The sequence below is a fragment of the Engystomops pustulosus genome, chromosome 3, assembly GCF_040894005.1.
Source record: "Engystomops pustulosus chromosome 3, aEngPut4.maternal, whole genome shotgun sequence".
Lineage (NCBI taxonomy): Eukaryota > Metazoa > Chordata > Amphibia > Anura > Leptodactylidae > Engystomops > Engystomops pustulosus.
The window spans coordinates 207,631,501-207,648,548 of NC_092413.1; the positions used below are offsets into that span (position 1 = coordinate 207,631,501).

The 17,048-nt window shown below is 44.0% G+C and overlaps 1 protein-coding gene across 1 annotated transcript in view; it reads right to left on the reverse strand.

The window, feature by feature from the left end:
- Positions 1–6,275, reverse strand: part of FKBP1B (FKBP prolyl isomerase 1B) — a 38,722-nt gene extending 32,447 nt beyond the window's left edge. Inside the window, exon 1 of the mRNA XM_072143682.1 lies at positions 6,127–6,275. Coding sequence (XP_071999783.1) covers positions 6,127–6,163 — 37 coding nt within the window. The 5' untranslated portion in view covers positions 6,164–6,275. The remainder of the gene's footprint in view (positions 1–6,126) is intronic.
- Between the last annotated feature and the right edge of the window lie 10,773 nt (positions 6,276–17,048).

Genomic DNA, 17,048 nt, shown 5'->3' on the forward strand with positions numbered 1-17,048 from the left:
ATAACATCCCGAACAGTGGGATACGTTTGTGCTATACATTGTAAGGAGACATCAAGAATTCCCTTGACATATTCTTACAACGTATGGCAAAAAACATGACATGAACCTAGCCTAATACATGTTTGAGGTATAATTATAATATACTGACCCTCCCCACCCAAGAAAACATTAAGCATGAATAGTCAACCTCCCTGGTGCCCTCTGATGGGCTTCAGTGTCTTTCATTGATTGGTTCACCGACCCTATTGGGTCCATCCTAAAATGGCTGCTGAGTCTGACTTTAAGTAACGGACATGCTGCCTTTATTGTACATGTTAAGGCCAGAGCGGGGGCATGTCACTGACTTAAAGCAAGATTTCCTTTAGTCACCTACCTAGAGACACAACCTTACAGTATGATATTCACAAACTAGTCCTGATCCTATTGGACCATGTCCCAATACACATGACAACTGACACACAGTCATCCCGCATGCTCAGTAGCAACTAGTACTTCCCCTCTTACCTACACGAAGGAAGATATTCCTACGTGACAACATCCCTAACCATGTAGAAGTCTCAATCCTCCTACTGGGGACCATGAGGACCACAAAAAAGCGAGCAAAAACATACAACAATCTCTATCAATGGATCCAGTAGACACACTATGGCAGAAAACTAGAAGTTTACTCATAAGACGTCAAGCTCAGTGGGTACCCTACCATTCTAGGATAGATTTTTTTTCTGTAAAATACCAGGCAACAACACTTGTTCCAACATTAAATACTTGGAGGTCCTAAATCCAAGAAACCTACAGGAATTCTAAACTCTACATTTTCCATGCCCTGAGGATATACAAAAAAAAAACCTGAAGACTTTTATAGATAAATTATCTGCAAAGGGAAGAAAACGAAGATCACATTTCACTCAATTACCCTTCATGTAACAAAACAATGGACCCATGTTTAATACATAGCGCCCCACGTGTAACAAAAGATTGGATCAAAACATAGTCCAGCATATATATCGGAACGGACTAGTTTTGGCTAAATATCACATTTATAAGAAGTAAAAATGTTGGCGCAAATTACACTCTGGTTTCCAATACATCATGTGGTGGTATCTAGAATACCAATTACTACCTCAAGCACCCACATTCGGCATTTACAGGATCCCTTGCAGGTTTTTTAATCTTCTCCTAACCTTCGGCAGCCACCCCCACCCTACACTAAAATCCTGTCCTTCCTCAATTGAACAACTGCACCAACCACATGCACATATCCAGACTGCTGATAAGATAATCCCCTCCTGGTCATCTTGGCTGAAACACAGACAGTCGTTATTAACATTCCTCCTCCAGAGAACTTCCCTTCCCCATTCTTCTCCCTCTTACTCCACCTGTTCACTAGGGGGCTTGCGTATCTTTTTTTAAAGTTGATGTTAAAACATAATAAATACATTTTGGCTGAAGAAAATCTGCAGGAAAGCCATCCATTTCGTCATCACAAGTGTCTATGACCAATTTTAATGTGTCAACAGCATGGATGGAGTAATGGAATCTTGGTGGCATCTTACGGAAAACCAAAAACCATTCACCGAAGATTATAAATGTTTGAGACTGATATTCTACACCGAAGAACCACCATCAGATCACATCATGACAAGGAAGCACTTGCATTTTCTCAGGAGAAGAATACAGAAGGCATCATGAGAACTGATGTTGGACCGGCATACCTAGAGTACTGGGGATCTACCATTGGGCCTAGGTTCTTAGCCAATACTGGACTCCAGAGGTACATCAGAAGACAATCCTATTTGGAGGCTATTAAGATCTATTTCCTTGGGGATGATGAAGGGTGGGCCCCAAGATGAATTTATCTGGTGGGCCCATGGAACTGCAGTCTAATAATAAAGGGAATACATAATTATTCATTGATGTGTTGGATGGAGTAAATATGGTAAATTGTAAGAATCTGTGTGGCCGGGACAAAAGCCAAATTTGATGGAGATGACAGGTCCTGTGTGGTGTTCTGAGATGGTGATTCTCTAGTACTACCAAAGATTGACTAAGGAAGAAGAACAGTCTGATGAGTATCTAAGCTTCATCGGTTCACATCCAATCGAAGGAAGCCGTGACTAGTACATGATATTCTGGTGACATATCCCAAAGGACATCTTCAGAGGTGTCTATTTTGTCCTTCAGACTTATGGCACATTACTGGTAAGAGATACAATCTTTCAAACTGCAACTGGTTTACATGAAGATGAATGGAGATTGTACTCATAGTGGCATTCTTCTTCTTTCCATCCTCTCCCAGACACAGATTTTGAAGCCATGGGTATGTTTCTATTGGGTGACTACTGTGCTGTAAAAGACCCTGGATTTCAGCCATAACCACCGGGGCATCACATACGCTATCACACATCTATACCCTGCTCCATGTGCCATCTGGTTTTGGAGTAAAAGGTTAACCCATCTGGTACTAGAGTGAAGGGTTTAAACATAGAAACATCCTACGCTTGACCTTTTCTGAAGACCCTCCCTAGTCTCCAGCTTCAGTTACACTGGAAGCACAGTGTGAATGTCACATATACAGAGGAGCCTCACAGCGTGAGCCCACCTTATTTCTCATAATTTCAGTCTCCACCAACAAATTTGGCAGAACGCGAAAATTATCAAAATCTGAAGCAACTATGGTTCTTTATAGGCTTTTCTACAGTAATGGTTGCTACCCATGTTATAGCTCTGGAGGACCTGTCCCATCCTACATTACACAAAAAGCCCATTTCTTTGAGTGGACGTGGTGTAGTACCTATCTTCCCTTATTGTGGGGGCAAATAGAACACTTCTTGTCAGGTGTTACAATAGATTGCAGCTAATTGTTAGTTCGTCTAGTAAGGGAGACATTTTGAGATCCGCTTATTGTCACAAAACATCTGGAGAACATTCCACCACAATTCTAAGGTTTACCAGAGAAATTACAAATGAGCATCTGTGAGCTAGAATGCTCCTCAAAAAACTAACATCGATGGTCTACTATAGTAGATATCTGCATGCCAGTGATGGGGCTCACCACTGGGGATTGGTTGTGGGTCCCTATTTTGTAAATAAATGGGTTCCTAACTTCCAGCTTTTGGAGCCCCACATAATTAATCACTCTTCGAAGAACTTCAAAGAACCTTAAAGGAAGGTGATTTTGGAAGAATCTCTCCTTTAGGGTTATCTATGAAGTAGAATGATTCCATTTTCTAGAATACTTTCTCAACAATACAGTCCTGATATGGAGATGACAATATTAAATTACCATGGTAGACAATTGACCATCTCCTTAGATCATTTACCTTAAGGAGACATCTGGCCATCATCCAAACTCTGTGGGCATCAATTTGAAGTGTCCTCATTACTCATGGAAGCAAGACGATGCTGAATGCACATTGAGAATCTGTCCTTCGTGAACTCTGAATGACTGTGCTGCCCAATAGTTTTGGTAGGTATTGTTAGACCGAATAGGACTATCCACCGCTAGTTGTCCATGAAACACATAACTAACTTAGGGCATTGTTCAGTTCTACATGAGCAGAAGACATCTTCAGATGCATCGGGCTACTGTCTAAGGTCGGAACTCTTTCATCTTCACATCTCTATACTTAAATTGTGGCGTTGAGGTGTGATAGATGTGTATGACAAGCTCTGATTTTCTTTCACCACACTAATTATACCACCACATATATTGGAGACATGGAAGAAGACCTCAAGATTATCTCTCAAGGCATGATGGTAACAGAAGAGCAAGAGGTTTGCTACTTTACCAGGGTCTATGGTGGAATGAAACATTTATTTCTTTGTTCTTTTGACCGGACTGTAAGGAACTAGGACTTCACTTGGTTAATGGTAGACTGAAGATCTATGGTGGTGTTTCACATCATTCCTATATATTATGTTGCCGCATTGTACTGCAAGTACCTTCCAGGACACAAGGTGAACCCCCAAGACCACACAATGTATGGTCCTCTACACCCATGAAACAGGTGGAGAACCAATGTTCTGTGGTCAATCTTCATAGGTCTCTGGGCGGTGGTCCATGGCTAGCTTGTACACCTCTACCTGAAGCATCATGATGGGTCTAGCAGTTCTACAACTAGTCCATTTACACAAAGAACAGGCTGTATGAATAGGAATTCCCAGACACAATATGACCTTAGGTAAGAGACAATGTTTACACCTATGAAATACCTGAGCGGCTATAACCCGCATATGTTTATGGCAGAGGAACCAACATGAGGGAAGGGAGAAGGAGGCACAAAGATATAGCAGGGAACTGCGGGGAGCAGATATGGGGGTATGACTGCAAAGTGGAGGATATGGGGGTAAAGGAGAACGTATGCAGAAACTATACAGATGTAGCAGAGGCGATTGCTCATCTCTCTGGTGCATCACTAATATGATGAAGCAGTGAGCAAAGTCGGCTCTGCTACAATTTGGGGAAGCATATAGCTAATTCTCATGTATAGCAGGTGTCCATATAGTACATATCACAGTGCGGAGTCGGCAATGTCATTGGGAATCAGAGCAAACGCTGTATACACGGCGCATAGTACGTGAATGAATCAAAAGAGAACATAGACATGCAGATGTAGCAGTGCTGAGTTTGGCTTTGTTCACATCTGCTTTCCTTATATACGCTAATCTGTTCCTGTATATGGGAAAGCTGAACACCAGTGAAACCAAAAAGATCCAATTGACTGTAGTGGGGTCCATTGAGTGACCGGTTATGTGTCCTCCAAGGAAGCCCCCCAAAACAGATGTGAACTTACATAGTGTTTGGTGACTTTCATGAAAATATTTAAATATGTTATCTGTACATTTACATAGGACTTCAGCTAGACCTTATCTTACAGAAATTACATGACAATTTCATATGTAGCAGTGCTGGATGCGTAATTTAGTGCTGGGGTCGGGAGGAGGGTGTTGTAAGTTACGATCATTTATGAAATTTATCTACAGATCTATATTATAATAATACTGATTAGCCGTATGATATACACAGCTCTGCTACACCTGAACACGTTCTGAGCCTATTTTATGAATGATAATGGACAATCACAATAATAATAACAACACGTAAGATTATAGGACGTCACCGATCTGTGTCTGTGTTCAACCGTATCTGCTATGATACTAAAGAGAATAAAAATGGATAAACGTGTGGAATACAGTGCATCTATCTATCCATCTATCATGTATCTATCTATCTCATATCTACCTATCTATCATCTATCTATCTCTCTCATATGTATCTATCTCATATCTATCTATCATCTATCTATCTCATATCTATCTACATATCTCATATCTATCTATCTCTCATATGTATCTATCTCATATCTTTCTGTCTAGCAATCTATCTATCTCATATCTATCTATCTATCTCATATCTATCTATCTATATTCTATCTTTCTCATATCTATTGTTCGATTGATCTCATATCTAACTCATTTCTATCTATCTAGCAATCTATCAATCTCATTTGTATCGTTTATCTATGTATTCATTATCTATTTTATATCTATTATCTATCTAACTTATATGTAAACTTTATTTGTATCTATTGCTTATCTACCTATTTTTTATCTATAATAATTCCTCTATTTATATAGTGCACACAGATTACGCAGCGCTGCACAAAGCATGTCAAATTGGTCCCTGTCCCCAATTGGGCTCACAATCTAAACAATCTATCTATTCATTATCTATCTTATATGTATCTCTTACTTATCTACCCATCTACAATCTATCTCAGTCCTAAATGTAGCAGAATGTATCAGTCTAGTGTCGGGGGATCTATCTACAGATTGCTAATATTCTATATTTATAACGGACCGTATTCTGTCGCCCTCGCAATGCCATGCAGCAGAGCGCAGATGTAGCAGAGCTGAGTGTGCCATTTGCTTCTTATGTCAGGACACATTATCTATGCCTGGCTTTATTTCACAGTACACAAAAGAAAACAGTTCCATGACATATTCAGCTCTGCTACATCTCACAGCGGAAAAAATAGACAAAAGAAAGATCTAGTGGCGGTGAATGGAGGAGGCCCAGAGGAGCTTACAATCTAATGTCGTGGGGGGCAGGGGGTGCAGACATACCGTCTCCTGGAGTGATGGTCTCTATCTCCACTCCCATGGCTGTGCAGTGAGCTGTGGACAGGTCTGGGCTTCCTGGGGGTCTATGCTCTCTGCCTGTGTGCTCTGTGCTATGCTGGAGGGGGCTGTCTGCTCTGCAGCCAATAGTGCAGCTCCATGAGAGGATGGAGGCAGCGCTGCAATCCTGAATGGAGGGATAGCCAGCCTCCAGCTAAGCCTGCCCTTAACCCTTCACCTGCCGCCACCTGCAGCCATATTGGCCATGCACATGTAAACGCACCATTCGCACCAGACCACTTTGACGCTTTTCCAGTCCTTTCAGCTTTGTTTTACGTATTTGTTTTACAGGTCATTTCCAGACGCAGAAGGGACTTTTAATTCATTATCATTTCTGCTTTTGTATGTGTGACCCTTTAAAAGAAACCTGTCACGTGGGTATTCTCTTATTAAACCACTAGCCCCCTCCTGTTGGGTACGAAATGTCCTTTCTAGAATTCCCCCTTTTATATGAAACCTCACCCGTGTACCTATACAAAAAAAATGTCAGGTTATAGTGACTAGAGAAGAGTCAGATTGGCCTGAGATGAGTCAAGTTTAGAAGCTGCAGGGGGAGTTTTAATTCAGACACCTCTATCTTCAGTTCTATAGGATCTATAAACATACTGCTGGTGTCATATTAAAGATAAGAACCTCGGGACACATTTATCACGGCTTGTACACCAAAAACTGGTGGGCAAACCGTGGTTTAGTCGCAATTCCCTGTGCTAAGCTAGAAATTGCAACTTTTCCCAACCCTCTACAACAGTTGAACAGGGAGGGGGTGGTTCCAGGCTTTTGGGTCCAGTAGGGGGCGTCTCTGCCCCACACTTGCGCACTGCCCTAAACGGGTGCAGGCTAGACAAATCACCTGATTAAAATAAAGACTCCAAAAACAAAAGGAGAAAGTACCATTCATTGAGCAAATAGCACCGCTATAGTGCGACCCAAAATAGCATAAAAGTAATAGTGCCACCTGGCGTGCGCATAACACCAACATACAGTGACCCAAATGCCCTGTACGATAGTTACCACAACATAATGGGGGAGCCCGGGCCTGGAGCCATGGGGGCTATGCCTGCCAGTACGGGTGCTGGGGGGCAACCGGGTCTTGGTCCCTGCCGGCGCTGTGCTGCAGCGGTGGTGGACGCCATGTGATACCGCACATAATAGCGTAGGGACCCACCATAAAGAGGTCACCGTGAAGTGGTTACTGGGCTTATACAATTTGATCAAAATGTAACTAAGAACCTCATGTTGACATAATGGGGGATATTTACTTAGAAAGTCGGAAACTGCACTAAAAGTGCTATTTCCGTGTATAACGCTGGGTGCGACCGATTCATTAAGAATGTGCGCCAGAAATCATGAATCTGTCGCTTCCCTGCACATAGTGTGCGCAATGCAATCTGCCTGTTAAATACGCCGCTTGGTCCGAATTATTCGGGGGACCGATGGAACGCCTTCTAATTTGTGCCGCATGGTGGGTAGTGCTCTTGTGCCAGAAAAGAGTCGCATGCGACACAATAGCAGCACAGACACTTCTTAAATATCCGTGCAAGCAGTTTCCACTAGAAAAAACGTGCAAAGTCCGACAGAAAACTGGCGCAAAGCCCTTAGTAAATGTGCCCCAATATACACATAACAGTTCCGTCCAGATAGTACAGTAATAACTACCAAATATCACAAACGTAAAAGTGCCGTCCATTGAACTAACATTACCATAGGGCCCCAAATAGCTCAGTAGTAACTACCAAAAAAGAGCAGATGTAATAGTGAACCCTGGTGAGAAAACAGTACAATACAATAAAACTTTATTGATCCCTGAGGAAATTGCAGTGTACATAGCTCCGGCTTGGTATAATACGATAAAGAATGTCACAGACATAGATAGAACACGACAATGATACAAGAAATGAAACAATAATACAATAAAAACGAACACCAAGTTAGTCAAGGTTGGTGGGGGGGCTACTAGTCGGCCACTCTCTGGATCCACTTGTAGGATTCAACCTCGTTGTCTGTGGAACCTCATTGTCTGTGATCTGATCTGCAGATACCGGTCACCAGCATCGGCTCCAGGTTTCAGTAGGTCCCTGGGCGGCAGAGCCTCACTGGGCCCCTTTGCAGTGAACTCATCTGGCGGTATTAAAAATTCTGAAACTAAAACAGTCTCTTGTTCCCTAAAATATTCCCTAGTTTATCATCCCAAACAGCCCCCTCATGGTTATTTTATAAAAGCCCCACCTATGGATTCATTAGATACAGCCCCCCTCACCAACATGGATTCCTTATGTACAGCCTTATGTGGGCCCCCCATCAGCTCTGGGCCCCTGGCATTTGCTTGGATATGCCCAGTGCTGGCAACAGGCCCTGCTTGTCACTTCTCATACTCCGCTGGTGTAGTAGTATTTGATGCATCGGGTGTAATTCAGTTGATGTAAATTTATTATGGCTCCTCACCTGCCAAATGCTGTTGATGGGACTCATTCTCTGACAATGCTTTACTATCAGTGTGCTAGTAACTACCAAACAGTGCAGAAGTAATAATACTATAATACTGTGATATAGGCAAACAGCCGAACAGAGCAGAAGTAATAATCATCCCAAGAGCAAATTTTACTACCATATAGTATCCAAAATAGTACAGACGTTACCACCACATAGAGCAGACGTAGTAGCGCCATCCAGTGAGCTAACAATCACTGCTCCACAATATCCCATGTTACTGGTGTATTAATACTGCCACGTATTACACATATAACTATGCAGTCGTAATTTTAGCATCCAAATAACCAAGTTTTCCATCCTGACAATGATTGATGATGTTCTTATATAAGGCGGAGAAGACGGGATCTGCCGATATCGTATATTTGCTAATGCTTCCCCTCTAGAAGGAGAATATGAGAAGGAAGGTCTAGTAATTGGGTAGATACAAGGCTTAGAGGAGGTCTCTAGAGATTGGAGATCGATGGATCATATTTACACAGGAGATAATCCCGAGATACAACCATTTGATGTGCCCTGATATCTCTGACCCCCACAGTAACAACCTGTAATGAAACATGGGTCGTGTACATAAAGTAGAAATGAGTATGCTCTATATTTCCCACTGAAAACACTAATATGATCTGAGGGGACATGCCAGCACCGTACCATGCCGTGCAATACATAAAGGGAATAGAGTCCTCATAGACTGTAAGCTCTTGTGTCACCCCCTCATTCTCATAGACTATAAGCTCTTGTGTCACCCCCTCATCCTCATAGACTGTAAGCTCTTGTGTCCTTCTCATCCTCATAGACTGTAAGCTCCTGTGTCACCCCCTCATCCTCATAGACTGTAAGCTTGTGTCACCCCCTCATCCTCATAGACTGTAAGCTCTTGTGTCACCCTCTCATCCTCATAGACTGTAAGTTCTTGTGTCACCCCCTTATCCTCACAGACTGTAAGCTCTTGTGTCACCTCCTCATCCTCATAGACTGTAAGCTCTTGTGTCACCCCCTTACCCTCATAGACTGTAAGCTCTTGTGTCACCCCCTCATCCTCATAGACTGTAAGCTCTTGTGTCACCCCCTCATCCTCATAGACTGTAAGTTCTTGTGTCCCCCCTTATCCTCACAGACTGTAAGCTCTTGTGTCACCTCCTCATCCTCATAGACTGTAAGCTCTTGTGTCACCCCTTATCCTCACAGACTGTAAGCTCTTGTGTCACCTCCTCATCCTCACAGACTGTAAGCTCTTGTGTCACCCCCTTATCCTCACAGACTGTAAGCTCTTGTGTCACCTCCTCATCCTCATAGACTGTAAGCTCTTGTGTCACCCCTTATCCTCACAGACTGTAAGCTCTTGTGTCACCTCCTCATCCTCATAGACTGTAAGTTCTTGTGTCACCCCCTTATCCTCACATACTGTAAGCTCTTGTGTCACCCCCTCATCCTCATAGACTGTAAGCTCTTGTGTCCCCCTCATCCTCATAGACTGTAAGCTCTTGTGTCACCTCCTCATCCTCATAGACTGTAAGCTCTTGTGTCACCCCCTCATCCTCATAGACTGTAAGCTCTTGTGTCACCCCCTCATCCTCATAGACTGTAAGCTCTTGTGTCCCCCTCATCCTCATAGACTCTAAGCTCTTGTGTCATCCCCTCATCTTCATAGACTGTAAGCTCTTGTGTCACCCGCTCATGCTCATAGACTGTAAGCTCTTGTGTCACCCCCTCATATTCATAGTCTGTAAGCTCTTGTGTCACCCCCTCATCCTCATAGACTGTAAGCTCTTGTGTCCCCCTCATCCTCATAGACTCTAAGCTCTTGTGTCATCCCCTCATCTTCATAGACTGTAAGCTCTTGTGTCACCCGCTCATGCTCATAGACTGTAAGCTCTTGTGTCACCCCCTCATATTCATAGTCTGTAAGCTCTTGTGTCACCCCCTCATGCTCATAGGCTGTTACCTCTTGTGCCACCCCCTCATCCTCATAGACTGTAAGCTCTTGTGTCACCCCTTCATCCTCATAGACTGTAAGCTCTTGTGTCACCCCTCATCCTCATAGACTGTAAGCTCTTGTGTCACCCCCTCATCCTCATAGACTGTAAGCTCTTGTGTCACCCCCTCATCCTCATAGACTGGAAGCTCTTGTGTCACCCCCTCATCCTCATAGACTGTAAGCTCTTGTGTCACCCCTCATCCTCATAGACTGTAAGCTCTTGTGTACTCCCATTCATCCTCATAGACTCTTGTGTCACCCTCTCATCCTCATAGACTGTAAGCTCTTGTGTCACCCCCTCATCCTCATAGACTGTAAGCTCTTGTGTCACCCCGTCATCCTCATACACTGTAAGCTCTTGTGTCACCTCCTCATCCTCATAGACTGTAAGCTCTTGTGTCACCCCTTATCCTCACAGACTGTAAGCTCTTGTGTCACCTCCTCATCCTCATAGACTGTAAGTTCTTGTGTCACCCCCTTATCCTCACAGACTGTAAGCTCTTGTGTCACCCCCTCATCCTCATAGACTGTAAGCTCTTGTGTCCCCCTCATCCTCATAGACTGTAAGCTCTTGTGTCACCCCCTCATCCTCATAGACTGTAAGCTCTTGTGTCCCCCTCATCCTCATAGACTGTAAGCTCTTGTGTCACCCCCTCATCTTCATAGTCTGTAAGCTCTTGTGTCACCCCCTCATGCTCATAGACTGTTACCTCTTGTGCCACCCCCTCATCCTCATAGACTGTAAGCTCTTGTGTCACCCCCTCATCCTCATAGACTGTAAGCTCTTGTGTCACCCCTCATCCTCATAGACTGTAAGCTCTTGTGTCACCCCTCATCCTCATAGACTGTAAGCTCTTGTGTACTCCCATTCATCCTCATAGACTGTAAGCTCTTGTGTCACCCTCTCATCCTCATAGACTGTAAGCTCCTGTGTCACCCCCTCATCCTCATTGACTGTAAGCTCTTGTGTCACCCTCTCATCCTCATAGACTGTAAGCTCTTGTGTCACCCCCTCATCCTCATAGACTGTAAGCTCTTGTGTCACCCCCTCATCCTCATAGACTGTAAGCTCCTGTGTCATCCCCTTCATCCTCATAGACTGTGATCTCTTGTGTCACCCTCTCATCCTCATAGACTGTAAGTTCCTGTGTCACCCCCTCATCCTCATAGACTGTAAGCTCTTGTGTCACCCTCTCATCCTCATAGACTGTAAGCTCTTGTGTCACCCCCTCATCCTCATAGACTGTAAGCTCTTGTGTCACCCCCTCATCCTCATAGACTGTAAGCTCCTGTGTCATCCCCTCATCCTCATAGACTGTAAGCTCCTGTGTCATCCCCTTCATCCTCATAGACTGTAAGCTCTTGTGTCACCCTCTCATCCTCATAGACTGTAAGCTCTTGTGTCACCCCCTCATCCTCATAGACTGTAAGCTCTTGTGTCACCCCCTCATCCTCATAGACTGTAAGCTCTTGTGTCACTCCCTCATCCTCATAGACTGTAAGCTCTTGTGTCATCCCTCATCCTCATAGACTGTAAGCTCTTGTGTCACCCCTCATCCTCATAGACTGTAAGCTCCTGTGCCACCCCCTCATCCTCATAGACTGTAAGCTCTTGTGTCACCCCCTCATCCTCATAGACTGTAAGCTCTTGTGAGCAGGTCCCTCCCTCCTATTTACATGACTATATTTTTCCTCTGTAACGTCTTCTTATATTTGTATGTGTCCCCTATGATTGGTAAAATGCTACAGAAGATGCTGCTGCTGTATATATAAAGGTTGACGTGTGTATGTGCTATAAATGTCTTCTGTCTAGAGGGTTCCTCACTTGTCCACTCTATAGCTCATACGACTAAATTGGGAGTCTGAGTGGTGGGACCCACCCCAGTTACCAGAATGGGACAACCACTTTGGACTCTTCCCATGTAGATGTTGGGGATGGAGAATGTAGGGGACATGTTATGGCTATTGTAGAGGTTATACAGTAGGGTCGGTAATAGTTGCTTCTATCCCTTTAATAACACATGATCAGATAGGGCAGTGATGGCTAACCTTTTAGAGACCGAGTGCCCAAACTACAACCAGGACCCGCTTATTTATCGCAAAGTGCCAACACAGAAATTTCATTTGTGATTTATACTCCCTTCTCTTCTAAGAAATGTGGATGATGATTGTAGCTTCGCTCCAGGGTTCCATAAACAGGAAGAATTGTCAGGGCCGGAGCAGGAGCTACAATGATAATCCAAATCTGTTCACACCTTCCCACTCCTCCAGTAGTCCCAGGTAGAGCTGTCACTTTAAAATAGCTCTGTGCATAGCAAGTCCTGGGCTGTCTGGGACTGTAGGAAGATACCTGGAGTCCTATCTGGTGATGACCTGAGTGCCCAGAGAAAGGGCTCTGAGTGCCACCTCTGGCACCAGTGCCATAGGTTCGCCACCACTGAGATAGGGGATCAATACTTAGTTGCTGGGGGTAAAGATTTTCCAATCATAATCTGGGTGACCACATGACACCAGATTGTGTATACTCTACCAGTATTCCCCAACCATAGTCCAATGTTGTTAGTCCTTGGATATACAGGCGGTCCCCGACTTAAGAACACTCGACTTACATACGACCCCTAGTTACAAACGGACCTCTGGATATTGGTAATTTATTGTGCTTTAGTCCTAGGCTACAATGATCAGCTATAACAGTTCTCAAATGTGTCTGTAATGAAGCTTTAGTGTGAGTCCTGATTCTTATGACAACCCAACATTTGTAAAATCCAATTGTCACAGACACCAAAAAAGGTTCTGTCTGGGATTACAATGATAAAATATACAGTTCCGACTTACATACAAATTCAACTTAAGAACGAACCTACAGACCCTATCTTGTATGTAACCCGGGGACTGCCTGTAGTAGGAAGATGAGGAAGAAGCATCATCTGGGGTGCCCAGGCAGGGCCCCACTACCTACAATAACTGGATGGTAGAGTTGTATCGGTTCTATGGACAATGGAAGGTGTGAGGAGCAGGACTGCCGTGGCTGGCCACGTCCACCACCACTACCGATTCTGCCTCATCCTCCATTACTGCCCTCTTATTCTGCTGGAAAATTATCATGTACTCTACTGGTCCTTGGGGACCACTGCTGTAAAATACTGCTGTAGAACCCAAGCTCCAGCCATGGGTTCGTATTAGACAAGGCCATGACCCTTACTCCACAGTGTAGCGCAGGATGCTTCCCCCTCCAATCATTGGTTCCTGATGCATTTAGTCCTACAAAGGACTGCTGGGAAGGTTCTGGACAAGGGAATAAGGGCCCCATAGCCAGCTTCTGAATGGGGCCCCCCTTCCCTCATAAAATATATACATATTTGTATACTCACACATGTGAGGTACAATCACACACTCATAGACACATTTATATATACGTATATACATACAGCATATATACTATATACACATCACTATATACAGACACAGTCAGGTTAATAATCAGAGATTAATAATCAGTCTCTTAGAACAGAACTGTTCTAGTTGCCCATGGCAACCAATCCGAGCTCAGCTTTCATTTCCCCACAGCTATTTATAAAATTAAAACTGAGCTCTGATTGGTTTTCAGGGGCTACTAGAACAGTTTTACCTCAAAAACTTGATGATAAATCTCCCCCAGTATATACACACCACACACACATAAACATCCATCATATACACACTCAATACTCCAGATTCTGGGGCCCTCTCACTCTGTGGGCCCCACAGCAGCTTCTATGACTGTAGTTACACCGCTGTAGTTACGCCACTGGTTCTAGAAGTAGGCCTAGCTTTGGGCCTACCAGAGAAAATTATCCTCGGCCCTCCCTCTAACCCATGTAACTTTCCAATGGCTGGGCCCACAGGAGGATTCTCTGGTATTCTGGTGGTCCAGTCCACCTCCGCATCCAAAAGTCCATTACTACAACCATAATAGTATAAAGGAGATTGACTCCTACTGCACTGATACCAAAGACTTAGCGGAAATAGCGCAGCAACTTTCAGGAATTTTTTTTTCTCGAGTCAATTAACATAAGATGTGAAGTGTGAAGCGTGCCACAGACTCGCAGATTTTTTCTAGTAACCTCTGATGGATGTGTGATCAACAAAGTGCAAATAAATGTGTGAGAATAGTAGGTGGCACATCATAAAATTACCATGTAAAACAGGCCCAGGCACCATGTACACCGATACATGTAGAAATACTACTCAGATTTCGCAGCTCAAACCCGGGGAGGGACATCTTCATGATAAGGGGGGTGTTTGTCTCTAAAAATAGAAATAAGAGAACAAAAACACATTGGGGCCCATTTACTAAGGGTCCAAACACCGCACTTTCGTCGGGTTTACCCTCTGGCAGCAGGCAGTACAATGCTCCTTCCCTGACAAGCAGGGCAAATGGCGATTTCCATTGGCTGCTCTGCAGAAGACATAGGATCATTACGCAGAAACATATGGCTGAAAATCAGTATCTAACTCATTATGAGGACGTGCACATTGCTATACACTTTGTACACAAGGTGGCGCTATGTAAGTAAATGCTAATGTATTGCAGAATCTTGTGCACAGATCTAATATAGAAGAGGCTGGAGGAGACTTTTGGGCCCAAAATTGGCTCTTGGGGGCCTGGTACGGATTTGGCATCGGCTCTGTGATGTCCTGGTACACCTCTTCTGGGATACGTGGATGTTTTTTTTTTACCTATTTCAGGGATATAGGACAGCAGTACATATCATATCTTCATTCTTTCCTGAAATAACTGAAACCAAGATCTCGACTCTTTTCAGATATAAAGCCGGAGATCTAATTGTGCGGTATTTCATCCTGAGCGCTCTCTACGTGGCGGGCGAGCGTGACCTCTTCTATAATGCATGACCGAGAAGTTCCTTCATAATACATGAAGCCTCGGCTCCCCAAGGAGTAGATAGAGGCCGGGAGCGTGTGTAGTGCTCCCCGTCTATGGCTGCAGTGTATATGACACACTATACGCTTTGCCCTTTGTAGGGCACATTCCTTTGTGATTCTAAACCAGAGGATGTGATTCATCAGACACTTCACCAGTACATCACATGGTGGAGCGCTATTAGTTCCAGTTCTCTTGTATCTGGGCTGTTGTTGGAGTTAATTACACCTTAGATGTCTCTCAGAGGTCCCTGCAAATTCATGCCCTGTGAAGTACCTACTGTTGATGCCCTATGAAGTGCCTACTGATGATGCCCTATAAAGTGCCTACTGCTGATGCCCTATGAAGTACCTACTGATGATGCCCTATAAAGTGCCTACTGCTGATGCCCTATGAAGTACCTACTACTGATGCCCTATGAAGTGCCTACTGCTGGTGTCATCATAGTGGTATCTGCCATACATAGAGCTGCGCTTTTGTATCTAAGTTGTCATTATTGTGAAATCGGCCATTCGTAGGGCTGAGCTGCTGTATCTAAGCTGCCATTACATAGGCATCCACCTTACACAGAGCTGAGCTGCTGTATCTAAGCTGCCATTATATAGGCACCCACCTTACATAGAGCTGAGCTGCTGTATCTAGGCGGCCATTATATAGGCATCCACTATAAATATAGCTGAGCTGCTGTATCTAAGCTGCCATTATAAAGGCATCCACCTTACATAGAGCTGAGCTGCTGTATCTAAGCTGCCATTATATAGTCATCCACCTTACACAGAGCTGTGCTGCTGTATCTAAGCTGTCGGTATATAGGCATCCACCTTACATAGAGCTGAGCTGCTGTATCTAAGCTGCCATTATATAGGCATCCACCTTGCATAGAGCTGAAATGCGGTATCTAAGCTGCCATTACATGTGCATCTACCTTACACAGAGCTGAGCTGCTGTATCTAAGCTGCCATTATATAGTCATCCACCTTACACAGAGTTGTGCTGCTGTATCTAAGCTGTCGTTATATAGGCATCCCCCTTACATACAGCTGAGCTGCTGTATCTAAGCTGCCATTATATAGCCATCCACCTTACATAGAGCTGAGCTGCTGTATCTAAGCTGCCATTATATAGTCATCCACCTTACATAGAGCTGAGCTGCTGTATCTAGGCGGCCATTATATAGGCATCCACTATAAATATAGCTGAGCTGCTGTATCTAAGCTGCCATTATATAGCCATCCACCTTACATAGAGCTGAGCTGCTGTATCTAAGCTGTCGTTATATAGGCATCCCCCTTACATAGAGCTGAGCTGCTGTATCTAAGCTGCCATTATATAGCCATCCACCTTACATAGAGCTGAGCTGCTGTATCTAAGCTGACCCCACATGATGTGTAACCCCCTTGTTACACCATTAGTATTGGGCACCAGTATTGCGGTAGAACTATGGCACCTGTAATGGCGCTGGACTCATTGTCACCCGCTTCTTGT